Source organism: Sphaerulina musiva (genome assembly GCF_000320565.1).
Source record: "Sphaerulina musiva SO2202 unplaced genomic scaffold SEPMUscaffold_5, whole genome shotgun sequence".
Classification (NCBI taxonomy): Eukaryota; Fungi; Ascomycota; class Dothideomycetes; order Mycosphaerellales; family Mycosphaerellaceae; genus Sphaerulina; species Sphaerulina musiva.
In genome coordinates this window covers 1,725,796-1,741,617 of record NW_016017387.1, presented here as the reverse complement: position 1 = coordinate 1,741,617, position 15,822 = coordinate 1,725,796, and the positions used below count along the sequence as shown (strand labels likewise).

The 15,822-nt window shown below is 51.7% G+C and overlaps 8 protein-coding genes across 8 annotated transcripts; 5 read left to right on the top strand and 3 right to left on the bottom strand.

Annotated features, from left to right (window-relative positions):
* Positions 1-337: 337 nt before the first annotated feature.
* On the bottom strand, positions 338-1,470 carry SEPMUDRAFT_149471 (haloacid dehalogenase, type II). The gene is made up of 3 exons (XM_016905572.1): positions 1,254-1,470; positions 727-1,154; positions 338-627 (listed from the first exon to the last, which is right to left on the bottom strand). The coding sequence occupies exons 1-3, from the start codon at positions 1,419-1,421 to the stop codon at positions 396-398; spliced, it is 828 nt and encodes a 275-aa protein (XP_016761059.1). The 5' UTR covers positions 1,422-1,470; the 3' UTR covers positions 338-395.
* A 423-nt stretch (positions 1,471-1,893) lies between these two features.
* Positions 1,894-2,674, bottom strand: SEPMUDRAFT_149469 (histone-fold-containing protein). The gene is made up of 3 exons (XM_016905571.1): positions 2,559-2,674; positions 2,362-2,499; positions 1,894-2,304 (listed from the first exon to the last, which is right to left on the bottom strand). Exons 1-3 carry the CDS (start codon positions 2,566-2,568, stop codon positions 2,141-2,143), a joined length of 312 nt encoding a protein of 103 aa, XP_016761058.1. The 5' UTR covers positions 2,569-2,674; the 3' UTR covers positions 1,894-2,140.
* A 289-nt stretch (positions 2,675-2,963) lies between these two features.
* SEPMUDRAFT_126005 (histone cluster 1, H3g) lies at positions 2,964-4,035 on the top strand. Its single transcript, XM_016902028.1, has 3 exons — positions 2,964-3,087; positions 3,288-3,395; positions 3,456-4,035. Exons 1-3 carry the CDS (start codon positions 3,063-3,065, stop codon positions 3,731-3,733), a joined length of 411 nt encoding a protein of 136 aa, XP_016761057.1. The 5' UTR covers positions 2,964-3,062; the 3' UTR covers positions 3,734-4,035.
* A 440-nt stretch (positions 4,036-4,475) lies between these two features.
* SEPMUDRAFT_66465 (uncharacterized protein) lies at positions 4,476-6,198 on the top strand (the record flags this gene model as incomplete). Its single annotated transcript, XM_016909750.1, has 2 exons — positions 4,476-5,090; positions 5,174-6,198. The coding sequence occupies 2 exons, from the start codon at positions 4,476-4,478 to the stop codon at positions 5,393-5,395; spliced, it is 837 nt and encodes a 278-aa protein (XP_016761056.1). The 3' UTR covers positions 5,396-6,198.
* Positions 4,629-6,198, top strand: SEPMUDRAFT_126004 (uncharacterized protein). Its single transcript, XM_016902027.1, has 2 exons — positions 4,629-5,090; positions 5,174-6,198. The coding sequence occupies exon 2, from the start codon at positions 5,637-5,639 to the stop codon at positions 6,036-6,038; it is 402 nt and encodes a 133-aa protein (XP_016761055.1). The 5' UTR covers positions 4,629-5,090; positions 5,174-5,636; the 3' UTR covers positions 6,039-6,198.
* Positions 6,199-6,358: 160 nt separating this feature from the next.
* On the top strand, positions 6,359-8,327 carry SEPMUDRAFT_149466 (uncharacterized protein). The gene is made up of 2 exons (XM_016905570.1): positions 6,359-6,842; positions 6,905-8,327. Exons 1-2 carry the CDS (start codon positions 6,392-6,394, stop codon positions 8,212-8,214), a joined length of 1,761 nt encoding a protein of 586 aa, XP_016761054.1. The 5' UTR covers positions 6,359-6,391; the 3' UTR covers positions 8,215-8,327.
* Positions 8,328-8,911: 584 nt separating this feature from the next.
* Positions 8,912-13,115, bottom strand: SEPMUDRAFT_149465 (5-oxoprolinase). The gene has a single exon (XM_016905569.1). It carries the CDS (start codon positions 13,105-13,107, stop codon positions 8,983-8,985), a length of 4,125 nt encoding a protein of 1,374 aa, XP_016761053.1. The 5' UTR covers positions 13,108-13,115; the 3' UTR covers positions 8,912-8,982.
* Positions 13,116-14,648: 1,533 nt separating this feature from the next.
* SEPMUDRAFT_117474 (uncharacterized protein) lies at positions 14,649-15,311 on the top strand (the record flags this gene model as incomplete). Its single annotated transcript, XM_016901341.1, has 1 exon — positions 14,649-15,311. The coding sequence occupies one exon, from the start codon at positions 14,649-14,651 to the stop codon at positions 15,309-15,311; it is 663 nt and encodes a 220-aa protein (XP_016761052.1).
* Between the last annotated feature and the right edge of the window lie 511 nt (positions 15,312-15,822).

Sequence of the window (15,822 nt, the reverse complement as noted above, 5' to 3'; positions counted from 1 at the left end):
GGGACTTTGCACTTCAACGACGACGTGTATATATTCCTTTATCTTCTAACCTTCTTTGTTGATGTTATAGAAATTATCGGTATATTGGAGATATACTGTGGATTTTGGAGGGGGCTTGGAGGTCTGGGTGTTGAGATATTTGGGAGAGGAGGATTTAGTGGTTTTTTGGGAAATGGGGGGGATTTTGGAATGTGATGGTAGTTTAACAGGAGGTAGAGTTGATGTTTTGGGGGAGATAGGATGTAGGGTTGATGAGTATTGCGAGGGAGGTTGATTGTAATATTCGAGGTATGCGTAGTTGAGACGGGAGGAATATTGAGAGTATAGACTGCAGTCCGTTGCTTGCATAGGTAAGGTAGATAGGTGATATCTAGGTATATGGATAGGATGCGATGCTAAGATACTTCGATCCCCAACTTTCTAGCAGCCTCTACGAAGCCTTCCTCATCAAGCTGAACTACTACGTCTGGGATGTTCTCCTTGAGAAGCTCAGGATGCCTTTCTTCTTGAGACCTCTCTACATACAGCGTGCGAAAACCATTCTGCTTAGCATGCTTCAAATCGTCCAGGTGAGCAGCTACCATCATACACTCTGCTGGCTGGAGTCCCATTTTCTTCGCTGCACCTCTACTCACCCGTTAGCACCGGCTTCGCTCTCCGATGTAGGTCGGGATGGATGGATGTATGTAGTCAACATAGTGAAAGGAAAGGCAAAAAAACACATACAGATAGACCTTGGGACTGGGCTTGTAGGATTGGAACATCTCTGCAGAGTAGATGTGAGTGAATGGCATGCTGCCATGCTGGACCATGTCTTCCAAGAGGGAAACGTTGCCGTTACTCAGTGTGATGGTCGAGAATTTCTTGTTCAGCTGGTGTAGCCCCTGTACAGTGTCGGGCCAAGGTGCCAATTTGTGCCAGACCATACTCAATGTATGGAGCTCTTGCTCGTCAAAGAGAGATCCATCGTCTCCAGAGATATCTCCTTGCCGCGGAAGAAGAAGCTCGTGCTGGGTCAAAATCTCTCGCAGGGCGTCCAGATGATGCTGATCAACAGTCTTGTATGGGATGTTCGGGTCACTGGCTATGGATCGCGTAAACTTGAGATAGGAGTTCCGCCATTCCTGAGCAATATCACCCCAGTATCTCTTCGTCTGGGAGAAGAGGAGGAAGAAGAAGAAGAGTGGAGCCCAAGTCAGCCAAAAAGCAAAGCAAAGGAAGTATAAACTCTTCTGCGGGAATAACAAACACACCAAGCCTTCCGCCCGGGATCTGATATGGGGAGTAATAGACGAAGATGCTCTGGCCAAAGCCTGATTACACGCACTTTCGAGAGCATCGGTTACAGTAGTACGCCAGTCGACACATGTCCCAAAGACATCGAAGAAGAGAGCCTTTGGTTGAGGATCTGGAAAAGACATGGCTGCTGAATGTGGCAAGAGAGTCAGCAGCGGACACCTTCGGGAATAGGATGAGAGATGAAAGCGGATGATGCTCCCACGGTAGCTTCTAGGGTCACATCAGAAGGAGAAATGTGGGAGGTGAAATCATGAGGGGTATTGGTGGCATGAATAAGAGCGTGCCGAAGGTTATGTATGTCGCTAGTTCGACCTCGTGGTGGTTCTTCAGATGCGAGGCAAGCAGCTGCTAGTCCAGCGCCAGCACAATCGTGCACCATGCAAGCGATGAATGTATACAGCGTTCAGCTCCATACAGATACTATCGTGTGCACTGTGGCAGAACACATTCGTCTTCATGAGGCAGAGGTCAGTGGGTCGGCCTTGCGCGCGGACGTCATCTGTTGATCGGCCGAAAACCGAGCCAGACGCGACGCGACAGCAAACAAAGTGCCAGGTCGTCAAGACAGTGGAACGGAGGGGAATTGAGAGTAGAGCACATGTTTGAAGTGTTGGTATCATTGTCATTTGATATCGCGGCTGCTGATTCTCACCATGGAACGCCCGCCGTTGTTCTCATTATGATACAGCGCCCAAAGCGAAGCTGAATTGCTTGCTGCCAAAAAACCCATCCGTATCGCGCCATATCCATCGCCGGCCTCTGTGCCGCAGCATCATGCTGATGGATATCTTGAGTGTCGTAAAAACCATGCAAATCTTGAAAGAACCCCCAAACCAATCGCTTAACCACCGAAACCGTAAAGGGTGCGACCTTGACGCTTGAGAGCGTAGACCACATCGAGCGAGGTGACGGTCTTGCGCTTGGCGTGCTCTGTGTATGTGACTGCGTCGCGAATAACACCCTCGAGGAAGGTCTTGAGAACACCACGGGTCTCTTCGTAGATCACTGGAGAGGAAAGTCAGAAGATGCGCTTATTGCGAAATGCGAATCAGGTCAACTTACTGGCTGAGATACGCTTGACACCACCACGACGTGCGAGACGGCGGATAGCGGGCTTTGTGATACCCTGGATGTTGTCACGCAAGATCTTGCGGTGACGCTTGGCACCACCCTTGCCGAGACCCTTGCCACCTTTGCCGCCTGCGATGGAAGTCAGTAGCTGCGATGAGGAGCAGTGTGTGGAGGAAGAGAGTACTCACGTCCAGTCATGTTGATGAAGGTTGTTGGGGGTGGTGGAGTGAAGTGTTGTTGGTAGTGATGGAGTGATGGGAGCGGTGTTGTTGTTGGTGTTGTTGGTGGTGAGAGTCGCTGGGTGTGGAGAGTGGATGCAGAAGTTAAGTTGGTGGGGGAAGAGAGGCTTCTTGTACGGCGGCGCGCTCTAGGAGGTACCGCGAATCAATCGCCGGAAAGCCAGCAAGCGCGTTCTGGCACGTGCACCCAACAACACAGAAAGATCAATCGCGCTCGGCCAATCACACGCGAGGATCCAAACCGAGAATCTGCTCGTTACGAGTGCTGCTTTCCAGGCGCTCACTTTGTTGATTCGAGCAGCCTGCCTTTCTTACTCTTAAACCTGCCCTCCCCCAAACAATCTTACATTTGCTCATCCACACCCAGCGACTTCAACTATCTCACCACCGCTTCGCTTCTTCCATCCAACATCATCACAACAACTCCACCCATCTCATCAACCATCACACACAATGGCGCGTACCAAGCAGACTGCCCGTAAGTTGTCGCCTTCCACCTCGCCGTCGCTCATCATCGTCAGCATCACCGCCGCCGTCGCATGATGTCGTCGCATCTCGTCACTTCGGCTTCACGCCACCTGACTTTGCGCACAACATTGCGACGCGCCTTGACCACGACACAACCCACTCACACCACACCACACACACCTCCAACCTCGTGCTAACATACCATCACAGGCAAGTCCACTGGTGGCAAGGCCCCACGTAAGCAGCTTGCCTCCAAGCAAGCTCGCAAGTCCGCACCATCTACCGGTGGTGTCAAGAAGCCTCACCGATACAAGCCAGGTAAGCCTCACAGATTCCTCACTGTCTGCCATCAGAACAACAACTGACACCCACTCGCAGGTACCGTCGCTCTTCGTGAGATCCGTCGCTACCAGAAGTCGACCGAGCTCCTCATCCGCAAGCTGCCATTCCAGCGTCTTGTCCGTGAGATTGCTCAAGACTTCAAGTCCGATCTCCGCTTCCAGAGCTCTGCCATCGGCGCTCTCCAGGAGTCTGTCGAGGCATACCTCGTCTCCCTCTTCGAAGACACCAACCTTTGCGCTATCCACGCCAAGCGTGTCACCATCCAGAGCAAGGACATCCAGCTTGCCCGCCGTCTCCGCGGTGAGCGCTCTTAGATGCTCTCTTACTATCTACGACACGACTTCATGAGTACCCACTTCGACCTCCCCAGACAGTGACTGGTGCGATGGGCAGATGTACTCGACATTGAACTTTTTGCAACACGGCGTTTATGGGACACTCAGATGACTACGGGCTGAGATGGAAGGTGTTTTGAACCAAAGATATCACGGGCATCACGGCGGGCAAGATGGCCACTGTATCATAATGACAATGATGCAAACAATTGCAATTCACTCACACACTTATCACTGCTTTTGTCCCATGTTTATACTATTCTTCATGCGTATTGATTCCCCAGCTACATGTATGAACCACCTCGCCGCCTTCCACCGGGCGCAATCTGCTCAGCCAGACGCTGGCAGCGTGTTGCTCTCACAACGCGCAACGTCGTTCTCGCGCAATCACTTACACATCCATACCCAATACATGTCATCAAGTTCGTGGCTTGCTTACCTCTCAAGAGAACTGTCATCTGGAAGTGCTAATTATCGTGCTCCACGCAAAGGTATACGTATCGATAAAACTCAGCCCTACGAAGCTGAAGATCCACCTTTGCCGAACGGGACCGGCACTCGGCTTCACCAGTACCTTAGGTAGATACGAAACTCTCCATAGGCCGAACTCGCGCAAGAACTAAAAACACCCAACACGTCTCAACATGCTGCTCACCCACCAGCAAATCGCCTTGTCCACTTCTTCTTCGAGATCGTCCATGTGCTTCGCCCGACCTGCAAGATGACTTTTGCATTCTTTGCAGGGCGGTCCACTCTGCGTCGTCTCCACCAAACCGTTCAGCGAAATCTCCACAAACAACACCAGCGGAACGAATCGACGAAATCGAAACACTCCTCGAAGACGAATCCCGGAGGAGGAGGAGGAGGAGGAGATGTTCCACATACCACCCCGCCGAGTTCCGGATCCTACTATGCCTGGCTCGAACCGATCAAATTCCCCTTTCGCGCCTACAGCTCCATGCAAGCTCGCTCACCCTTGACGGTGCAATTGGAGAGCAGTCTGATCATCTATTTTCTCGGCGACTTGTCCGCGCAGTTTGTGCAGACGTCGAGCTTCACCGAAGGGAGATATGAGCCCATACGGGGGCTGCGAGCCATGGTGATTGGGGGAATTTCGTCCATTCCGAGCTACAAATGGTTTATGTGGTTGGGGAGAAATTTCAATTATGATAAACATTGGAAAGGGCTGGTGGTGAAGATTGTCGTGAGCCAGACGCTGTTTACGCCGATTTTTAATACCTACTTTTTTGGTATGCAGACTTTACTTGCGGGAGGCACGTGGAAGGAGACTGTGGATAGGGTTTGTAGGACGGTGCCGGTTTCGTGGGTGAATAGTGTGAGTACCTTATCTATATCACTGGAGAGGTTGAACCCTCAAGAGGTGACTGACTACCGTGGTGCTGACTTCTTTGGGGATAGTGGAAATTGTGGCCTTTTGTTACGGCTTTCAGTTTTACTTTTATACCGCCGCAGAACCGCAATATTTTCGCGGGTTTCATTGCCATTGGATGGCAGACGTATCTGTCTTGGTTGAATAGAGCTGCTGAAGCAGAGCTGAGAGCACAGGAGAAGATAGAGGGCTCATTGGGGAAGCAAAGAGACAGGAAGAGTAGCAAACAGCAGAAGATTGAGCAAAGGTGATGGAGAGGAAGAGCGAGGCCTTTAAAACACGGGCAATGAGTCGAGAAGCCGCTGTGGAAAGAGCTGCCACTGGTATGCTTGCGCATGGGCCCGCGAATGAAGAAGTGCGGGCTCTTTCGTGGTGCTTTCATCCTCGAAATTATGAGTGGTTCTCTCTCAGAGTTGACCTCGCCATGAGCCGTGGTGACAGCACAGCAGAAGCGATGTGAGCACCTACGACAGCTCCTGGCCGTCCGAAACTATGCTTCGTAGCACAACATGTCCTACATTGCCGAGCTGCTGCTTGAGCCATGCTATCTGGATTCAACAGTACAATGACATTGCCTCCGGAGACGACATCGGCAGTGCTGCTTTCTGGCAACCCGGCATCGCTCTGAGCTGCATGTTTTACGGCCCGAGCAAAGCGAAGGAAGTCTCCAAGATGTGTGTGGTCGCAGCACGGCAGCCCAGCCATCAGGTCTATACCCTCGCTTTGAGGGACCCCAAAACACATCAGCTCGCCTCGATGTTGAGCTGGTCGCCTTTGGCATACGGAAAATGGATGACCACAAGCGTATATGGCTGTAGAAGGGTGAACATTCGCGACGACGTCTGCGATTACAAACACTCTCCAGGCTCCTACGATTATGCCTGGCGAGGCTGAACAAGCGCAGCTCTCTTGCATGTATGTGCATGCAGGAAATGCCATTCGTATGGAGCGCCTGCCAATGGAGTGGCGCAGAAGTGATGGCTGCCTGATATGGTGCGATAGCGACACAGCGGTGTGCACGACACAGCGCCGCGAATGGTATACATAGACACCAATAGACACCAATAGACACCAATAGACACTGTACATTTTATCGTTTGCCATGTGCGTTATGTTACGTCGACATCTCACAACCAGTTTCTGGTCTTGTTGTTTTGCTCTCGACCTATCCTGACCCAACCCTGGAAGCTCACTGGCTCGCGACAGCGGGACAAGCTTGAAGTACTTTGGCGCGCAGCTACACAACGATGTTGATCCACCACCGTCGACATTTTGTTCGTGCATTCCGTGGCCAGCAAGATGACCCCTCGGCGCTCAACATGGGCGATGCGGACGGCAAGCCAAATATCGATGACGACGAGGACGCGATAGTCAGAGACGCCGAGGAAAGTGACTATGGATCAGAACTCGACGACGCCACCGTGGACGAGCTTCTCGCGTCTGCCTACTCTCCAGAGCCGGAAACACCACTGCCGAGAGTGAAGACGGAGGATCCAGAAGGAGAAGAGCCAGTTCTGCCAGAAAGAGTTGAGAAAGATGAAATAGAGACATATCCTCTCGTCCTGTCTCGCGCTGTTATTGAGGCACTCCAGCTCATTCGAGCCGTTGAGCTCCCTGTTCTCAATGGCAATACCGACAGTCATGCGGCGCCTGTTCAGCCTCCGAAAGACGCCAGGCTTGACGAGAGCGATCCATTCAGTACGTCTTCATCCAGAACATTCACGACTCAGGACTGACCCGCTGACTACAGCGGCTCAAAGCTGTGCAGACAGGAGGCACTCCCATCAAGCGAGAAACGAGTCCTGTCGAGAGTCCCATTGTCAACGACACTAGGACGCCCCGAGAGCGCTTTCGAAAGCAGCGGCCGCTGACAGTCACCGATTTGGTTACGCCGGCATGGTGTGAGTTGAAGTACTGGTATAGCTTGACCACACATGGTCGAGTTAAGCGTACACCGGCTATGAAACAGGGCTCGAAGATACACAAGAAACTGGAGCAACAAACGCAAGTGGAAGTCCGCGTCGAGGTCGAGACCAAGGAGGATCAGATGGGATTGAGACTTTGGAACATCATACAAGGACTTCGTGGTCTGCGTGCTACTGGCTTGACGCGCGAGCTGGAGGTATTCAGTGTGGTGGATGGAGATGTCGTTGTTGGGGTCATTGATGCACTGTCTTACACCTGTCCTGACGACAAGTTGGAGGCCGAGCTGCTAGAAATGCAAGAGACGGCCAAGTCTGGGTCAAAGAACGAAGAGGTACCTGCAGATCAGCGAATGATGACGGACTTCTTTGCCAATTCCCAAGAACGAGCCATCTTCAACAGCCAAGCTGCATGGGGAGGCACACCTCGACGACCACAGCCAGCTCGGACAATATATCTCACTGACGTGAAGACACGCGGCGTCAACTCTCTTCCGTCCGGGAAACGCATGCAATCGACTCAGATGCAACTGATGCTGTATCGACGCCTCCTCAACGAGCTCGCAGCGAACCAAGTGGAAGCTCAAAGCGTATTCGACAGATATGGCATGGATCCAAATGTCCGATTCAGCGACACATTCATAGCCAACATGGCAGACATCGACTTCAGCTCCAGCCAACAGCCCGGAGGAATCGAGGTCGACGACGAAAACGACGAAATGACATTCTCCTCTTCCACACCCGTGGACGCCGCTATGGACGAGGTAACAACCTACAACACCCTCTCCCTCCTCTGGTCGCACATGATCAACGAATTCCAGCGAACAATCCCACCTCCTCACGCAGCAGGTACGGGTACAGGTACATCCTGCATATCTCCTCTCCTCACAGCCGAATTCCGCGCCAAATCCACCGGCGCTCTGATCGGCCGACGAAGCTTCGTCTACGATGCCGAAGCACTCGACACATATGTCTTATCGGAGCTCGCGTGGTGGCGAGGCGAACGAGCAGCGCAAGGCGTAGATATCGAGGAGGCGTCGTACAAATGCGGATCTTGTGAATTTGCAACCGAGTGTTCCTGGCGACGAGATTTGGATGAGAAGTCGGGGCAGAAGGGGAAACTACTTGTCAAGAATAATGGTGGATGAGTGTTGAAGGGAAGTAGGGAGAGAGGAGGGAGGGAGGTTTAAGAGGACATATATGTATACCTACCTTATGTATATATCCTTCGCATTTCCCCAATGATGATGATTGATACGTCTCCCTTCAAAAATACTGTGTACCTAGGTATTGCTAGCAACATGTCGTTGTTCTGTCGTCAATAATGTCACACATACACACACTCTCTCTCTACCTAGTATATCCAGTCGCTTAGGGTTACCTAATTAAACTCCCAGGACTAAATTCCGATACTCAAACAAACGACGACAATCTCAACCACAGCGATAACGACGACGACGACGACGACGACGACGACGATAATGATGGCGACATCCAAGTCAAAGCTGAATCTATCCTCTCTGGTGTACTTTTCCTTTTTATTTTTAGAAAAAATGTGTTTTCGAAACTTTCTAAATTCTGGGATATGTAAGGTATGTATCTAATTTCATGCACAAGGTAGGTAGATAGCATACGACCTTATTGTAACCTTTTCATTCATTCGTTCTACACGAAGGTTGAATATATCCATGTTTCGTTTGGATAATGCGTCGATTTTTTAAATACTTTATCGGAAATATCAGGTACCTAGACAGCCGAGTAATACACGAGGAGATAGAAAGAAGGAAAGAAAAGAAGGTTGAATTGGAGGTAAGAAGGGAGGGCGTTTTATTTATTCATGTTGCTGGAAAGTCTATACGCATGAGGTATGTCCTGCAGCTCGAGGATATATCATAAGTCATCATCCATTTCTCTTCTCATGCACTAGCTTCACCTTCGGCCTGTCTGGCAGCTACACTGCCACCTTTCCAGTTTTGCTTGGGATCGTGCCTGATAGCAGCCTCGGAAGCCTTACCAGCAGGACCCCAGCCTCCGCCTCCGGGTGTCATGATGATGATGCGTTCGCCTGCTCGCATGGCTGCGGTATTCTTCGCTCCAAGTGATGTGTACCTGTACTCTTGCTCTACCCCGGTCTCTTTTCCTGCTGTGATGGTGTGCGCGCCATTCTCCTTCACATCGGCATCCGATCCTGCAACCTTTCTGACCCAAATGTTCTTCCCGCACTGTGCATCCTCGCCTCCCTCGAGTCCATAGGGATGATACACTCTCCTCTCGGACAAGATCGAAACCTGTACGGGTATGCGGAATTCAATATCTCTGATGACACCATCACCTCCCTTGTGTTGTCCCCTTCCGTGACTGTTGGATCTCAGACTGAACTCCCTCAAAATGACTGGGTACCTCCTCTCAAACACCTCCGCATCCGTGATCCTGGTATTCGTCATATGGGTATGCACCCCATTCGTGCCGTCCCACGTAGGCCCAGCTCCGCTACCACCAGCAATCGTCTCGTAATAGCCGAAACCTTTAACGGCCTTTTGACCTGAGACGTTCCCGCCAAAGCCAAAGGTCAGGTTGTTGCAGTCTCCTTGCGAAGCAGCACAAGCTTGGAAAGCCTTCAATACCACATCCGTGACTCGTTGCGAAGTCAAAACATTGCCTCCCACCACTGCCGCGGTGCCAGAAGGGGAGAGGAAGCTCTTGGGCGGGATGATCACCTTGACGGGCTTCAGACATCCTTGGTTGAGTGGTATATCCTCACTGATGAGGCACCTCAGACAGTATATGATGGCACTGTAGGTCACAGCCTCTGGTGCGTTCCAGTTGGCATACACTTCTGGCCCCGTACCCGTGAAATCGAAAACTGCTTCACCTTTCTCGGCGTCGATGGTGATTTTGAGCTGAATGGGAGATCCATCGTCCATGAAATCGATGGCGGCAAGGTCTTGGCCGGAAAAGCGTGAAGAGACATCCTTGAGAAGGTTGCGTACTGAAAGCTCGGCATTGTCTTGAATGCTGTGCATGTAGAACTGCACGACATCTTCGCCGTAGTCTTCGATCAGTGTGGAGATGAGATTGATTCCTTTCTGGTTTGCGGCAATTTGTGCCTTCAAGTCATTGATGTTGTCAGCCAGACAACGAGTGCCTGAGCAATCGGGATACTGTGCTGGCTCGTCGAGCAGTAGCTCCGTAATGCGCTTCTCGTTGAAGTGGCCCTTGGAGACAAGTTTCTCCGTCTTGATGGCTGCACCTTCTTGAAAGAGCTCTTTGCTGTGTGGGGGCATGGAGCCCGGTAGAATACCACCGATGTCTGCGTGATGAGCTCGAGAAGCAACATAGAAGACAATCTTATCGCCCGAAAATGCAGGCGTGATGACAGTGATGTCAGGCAGATGTGTACCACCGAACATGGGATGATTCGAGACCAGGACATCACCCTTCTCGAGCTTGCCTTTCCAGATTTCGGCTTGCTTGCGAACGCAGGTAGACATGCTTCCCAGATGTACTGGAAGATGAGGTGCGTTGGCCACCAACCCGCCGTCCGCGTCGAACAGAGCACAAGAATAATCTAGTCTTTCTTTGACATTGGTCGAGACAGAAGTCTTCTGTAGAGCACGTCCCATCTGCTCTGCAATCGCCATGAACCTGTGTGCAAAGATCGAGAGCACGATCGGATCCACATTCTTGGTGTCGACCTTCTTCTCCTGTGCATCGACTTCGCCGAGATTGATGACAACATGTGTATCAATGAGAAGTGCTGATGCATTCGGCGTAACCACGATGGTTTGTGTGCCATCAGCTATGATTGCAGGACCTTTGATACGGTCTCCGACAGTCAGGTCTTCGAGTTTGTAAATGGCAGTATCTTGCCTCCCACCCTCAAAGTACACCGACCTGCTGCCATAGGTCTTGTCGCCCTTGGCCAGGTCTTTTGCTTTGACTTCCTTGAGCTGCTGATCAACAGTCTTCTCTAGACCTTCAAAGGTCTTGCCAATGCCTCTGGCGCGCACATCGTCGATGATAATGTCACGATCGGGTAGCGTAAAACCAAACTCTTGCTCGTGCTGTCGGACAAAGGCTTTGCCGAAGGCCCAGTCATCGCCATCATACTCTTTGTTAGCCTCCTCTGAAGTTGGACGAACAATCATGAGTGCGGACTCTGTACCACGGTAGCGCATGTTGAGGTACTCCTCAAAGTGCACTTGCTCTTCGGAGAAGCCTTGATCTCGGAGTACTGCTGTCGACTTCTTCTTGAGCTCCGCCATCTTGTCTTTTAAGTATTTCCTGGTCTCTTGGTCTTTGTCTGACCATATCTTCGACTCGGGTTCTTGTCGTTCGTCAACAACATCGGCCAGCGCCATGCCGTATGCAGAGAGCACGGAGGAGTAGCGATGCACGAGAATCTGCGTTATGCCCAGTGCCTCTGCGATTGCAACAGCATGTTGGCCACCTGCACCTCCGAATGTGGCCAACCTGTGCTTGCTTGTATCATGCCCGCGTGCCTCAGTCAATGATCGGATCGGTCGTGTCATGGTCTCGTTGGCAATCTTGAGGAAGCCATACGCCACTTCGTCCATGTTCATCTCCTTCTCCTTGTTTCCTGCAGCGTTCTCCTTGTTGATATGCTCCGTCAGCTGCTCAAAAGCGGCCTTGCTCGCCTGCTCATCCAGTCCCTCATCCTCATTTTTGCCAAATATCTTGGGGAAAAAGTCCGGAAGAAGTCGGCCAAGCAAGAGATTCGCATCGGTGATGGTGAGAGGTCCGCCCTTGCGATAACATGCTGGTCCGGGATGAGCGCTCGCGCTCTCAGGTCCCACCACAAAGAGGCCATTGCGAAAGAACAGACGAGATCCACCTCCAGCTGCGACAGTATTGATATCGAGTTGAGGTGATTGTATGGTGACACCAGCAGTCGTGGTCTCGAAAACGTGATCGTAGCGACCGCTGCCATACCTAGACACGTCAGTGCTCGTGCCTCCCATATCAAATCCAATGACGGGAATCTTCGTCTGGGGATCGTAGCTGGTGAGCGCATAGCCAACGACACCACCAGCCGGGCCCGAGAGGATGGCTTTCAAGCCGCTGAAGCCATTCACGTCCACAAGACCTCCATCCGATTGCATGAACTCGCAGCGAGCTCCCTTGGAACCACTTTCCTTCTTGACGCTCTCCGTGCCCAGACCACCTTCGAAGCCTTTTTGGAAACCATCAATGTATTTTCGTATCGCGGGGGTCAGATATGCATCAGCACAAGCAGAAGTCGCTCTCGGTACAAGTTTGATCATAGGCATGAGCTCAGACGAGAGCGAGACGTGCTCGAAACCGATGTCTCTCGCAATCTTTCCTACAATAGCTTCGTGCTGCGGGTATGTGTATCCATGCATCAAGCATACAGCTATACTCTTCAGTCCAGAGTCATATACCTCTTGTAGCTGTTTTCGTATACTGCCTTCGTCAGGTCGTTGCAGTATCCTCACAGTCTCGCCAGACAAGCCTTTCACCAGCTCTGCACCTTGCCCCGCTGCGTCTTCCGACTGTGCTTCGGTGTGATTGCGCTCCGGGTCTTCTGCATAGTCCTCGAGAGTGACTCTCTCATCAATTTCTACGACCTTCTTGTAGAGCACTTCTGGCTTCCTGATTGCCAAATCGAAAATATTGGGCCTGCTCTGGTTGCCAATCTCGAGGCAGTCCTTGAAGCCTTTTGTGACGACCATCGCAATGTCCTCGCCTTTCCGTTCTAGCAGGGCATTCGTCGCTACCGTCGTGCCCATCCTGATGCTCTCGATCTTACTCGTGTCGAGAGGCTGGCCTCGGGGTATATCTTGACCGGTAAATCGTTCTAATAGACGTCGTATGCCTTCGAGTGGTGCATCGTCGTAGTTTTGCGGGTCCACAGACAATAATTTGATCAGCACATCGTCCTCCATCTTGCCAGTGCCAGGATTGCCCACGCAGTCGGTAAAGGTGCCGCCGCGATCGATGGCTATTCGGATGCCTTTGGAGGAAGTGCCATTAGGCTCGCCGTTCGTTGTGGTGCCCATGATGATGGCGCGGGGAGGGAGTAGGCAGGGTGTGTCAGCTGGGTAATGTGTTCAGCGAAGGTGATGATCCAGAGGACGAGTGGACTATGTTAGCAGGTGGGATGAAGGTAGGTACGGTAGATGAAAATGCCTGGGTGGTAGGAGGTAGGCAGAGCTCGTAGAGGCTCGCAGTCTTGATACCAGACTCTACCGCTTGATATGAGCAATGTTTTCATACCTATACCTATCGCTCGTCTTTATCGCAGCGCCAGACCCATCTGCTATGCGTCCGCTACCTTAGGCGTAGATCTCGTCGGCGCGCGCTGACTGACGATAGCTTGGGGGCGGGCAACAGCTTGGTGTGGCGTCGGCCAAGACGACTTTCTTCACGCACCTCATGTTCGGAAGTAGAACGGAGGTACGGTGGTCGGTGGGAGTTCTACCTACTAGTTCTATTTCATGCCCCTCGCCGCGTAGACTACCCGTGTTTGCGTGCATGGTTGATGATGATTAGGTAGGACTAAGTTAGTTCGTTCTGTTGATCCTTCCAATTCCTTCCGGACAGTCTTCCTCTTGACCCTCATCATCCCATCACCTTCACGCCGATTCCATATCCATGTTGCGGTACAGGGACTGGGACGACTGGCGATAAAGCCACACGAGCGTCAGCAGAACTCTGGTCTCTACCAGACACGCGCCCTGGACCTCGTTCTACACTTCTGCAGAGTCCAGACACAGTCAGACAGTACGAATGGACCAGCAGCCCTGGTCTTGGGCCTCTGGGTCAGCCAACATCAACGACGATGATGACTGACAGATATAGCCCAAGGACACGGGTGGCAATTGGAAATCAGGCAAAACGACTGAGTACTATCCTCACCACTCAAGCCACACACGGTGCATCCATGGAACCCATCCCGACTCCAGCCTCCAGCCGTGGCCAGCCTGACGAGAATTGCCCACCACGAGACCATGTCTACCGCTCTCTCCAGGATACATCACGACCATCACGATATATCGACCAGCTGTGCCCAGTACTCGTGCCAGCAGCCTGATGCCATCATGTGACATATCAGGGAATCCGTCGTCGTCCGAACATGGCTCCGTCGGAAAGGGTCCGCGAGCATGTCAAGTGGCTGCAGAGGGAGTGCGGGAGTGGCTGCAGAGGGGAGAGGCTGGAGAGGAGCGCGGGAGTGGGTGGTTGTGGTTGTGGTGAAAGTGTCTCTGTGTCTCTCTCGTCGCCGTGCTCGTGAAACAGACATGTCCCGAATGAGGCCGTGCTTCTTGCCCGATGCAGAGTGGATCGTCTTTCAGGATTCAGGCAGACGCCGCTCGTGTTTCATCCCGTTTCGTCACTCCACCACTCGACTTTGTCAGGTGGGCAACTGCCAACTTCCATTCGACATCCAACCCTCTCCATCACCTTGCATCCTGGACACATACAGACACATACAGACACACACACACACACACACACACACACACATCCACCTACTACCTAGACTTTATTTGCTACCACTTAACACACCAACCAACCAACCAACCAACCAAACCCCCCCATCATGAAAGGCCTGTTTCCGACCGCGCAGTTGGGTGCGCATTACCTCAACGCCAACAATAATAACAACCACCACAACAACCACATCCGACACGTTCCAGGGCACACCCCCAGCAGGCATCACAACAACAACCAAGACATCGTCATGCTGTGCTCCAAGTGTGGAGAAAGCATCGAACCCTCCGGCATGACTTCCAGGACTTGGCTGGCTGTCACCACCAATTGCATATGCATACTACTCATGTATGGGGCTGCCTACGTCGTAAAGGACCTCGAGCACGACTACCGCTCTGCTGTATCCTCCGCGGCCGGCACTGCCATCAAGAAACCTATCCTCATCAGCCTTGCTGTCTTCCTCTTCTGTGCCGTCAGCCATCTTGTTATTGCACATGACATTGTGGGCATGTCACTGCGCCGTATGCTATTCTGGGGCACCAACGTGGGAGCCGCCGGAGCTGCATCCGCAATCATCTTATGTACCATATGCTTTCCCCATCTCCGCGCGGGACGCTGGCTGATGGCGATGCACTTTGCCATGTGGGGATGGACTGTTGCTCTGTCTGCCGTGTACGTGTTCGAGGCCCTTCGTCTCCACCGCATGCCGAAGAAAGAGTCCGAGTGCACGGAAGCTCGGAATGAAAAGGCTGCTTTTGTCATGACAGAGTAGTCGACTCTTGGCGGCGTCTGGTCATGCAAGTTTGAGCTGGTATCAATCAGAATGTACCACGCCCAGCCATTACTACTACTATACCTTCTACTGAGGCCCACCAAGATCTTACAGTAACGATACGATGCCGCCCCGTCTGTTTCAACTACATGTACTTTTTTGACCAGCTTGATTTTGCTTCGTGATGTAGTTTCTATAGTAAAGAAGATAAAACAAGATCTTTCACCTACCCTCTACTTCAACTTGGCGCTAGGAAGCTCTAGCACTATGTACGCTCATACGCTATACTTTGTTATCAAACGCCTTCTTCGCTAGGTATTTAAGGAAAGAGAGGAAAGAGAGATCGATCTACATCCCGAAGTCAATTTCTTTTTATAGGTATCTGTACTATAAGGTACATTTTCGAACAAACCTCAATCCCTCCTCCCTTTCTCGAACACACACATATATCCACGTATATCCACAACTATATACGCAATATATATCCACAACATCTACATACCTTACGCAC

Coding starts and splice junctions, on each gene's coding strand:
- SEPMUDRAFT_149471 (XM_016905572.1), bottom strand. CDS start 1,421: ATGTCTTTTCCAGATCCTCAACCAAAGGCTCTCTTCTTCGATGTCTTT. Junction 1,155..1,253: donor GATCCCGGGCGGAAGGCTTG/GTGTGTTTGTTA, acceptor CTCTTCTCCCAG/ACGAAGAGATACTGGGGTGA. Junction 628..726: donor CCCAGTCCCAAGGTCTATCT/GTATGTGTTTTT, acceptor ACGGGTGAGTAG/AGGTGCAGCGAAGAAAATGG.
- SEPMUDRAFT_149469 (XM_016905571.1), bottom strand. Junction 2,305..2,361: donor TGTCAAGCGTATCTCAGCCA/GTAAGTTGACCT, acceptor TTTCCTCTCCAG/TGATCTACGAAGAGACCCGT.
- SEPMUDRAFT_126005 (XM_016902028.1), top strand. CDS start 3,063: ATGGCGCGTACCAAGCAGACTGCCC. Junction 3,088..3,287: donor GCGTACCAAGCAGACTGCCC/GTAAGTTGTCGC, acceptor ATACCATCACAG/GCAAGTCCACTGGTGGCAAG. Junction 3,396..3,455: donor GCCTCACCGATACAAGCCAG/GTAAGCCTCACA, acceptor ACCCACTCGCAG/GTACCGTCGCTCTTCGTGAG.
- SEPMUDRAFT_126004 (XM_016902027.1), top strand. CDS start 5,637: ATGCTTCGTAGCACAACATGTCCTACATTGCCGAGCTGCTGCTTGAGC.
- SEPMUDRAFT_149466 (XM_016905570.1), top strand. CDS start 6,392: ATGTTGATCCACCACCGTCGACATTTTGTTCGTGCATTCCGTGGCCAG. Junction 6,843..6,904: donor TGACGAGAGCGATCCATTCA/GTACGTCTTCAT, acceptor AGCGGCTCAAAG/CTGTGCAGACAGGAGGCACT.
- SEPMUDRAFT_149465 (XM_016905569.1), bottom strand. CDS start 13,107: ATGGGCACCACAACGAACGGCGAGCCTAATGGCACTTCCTCCAAAGGC.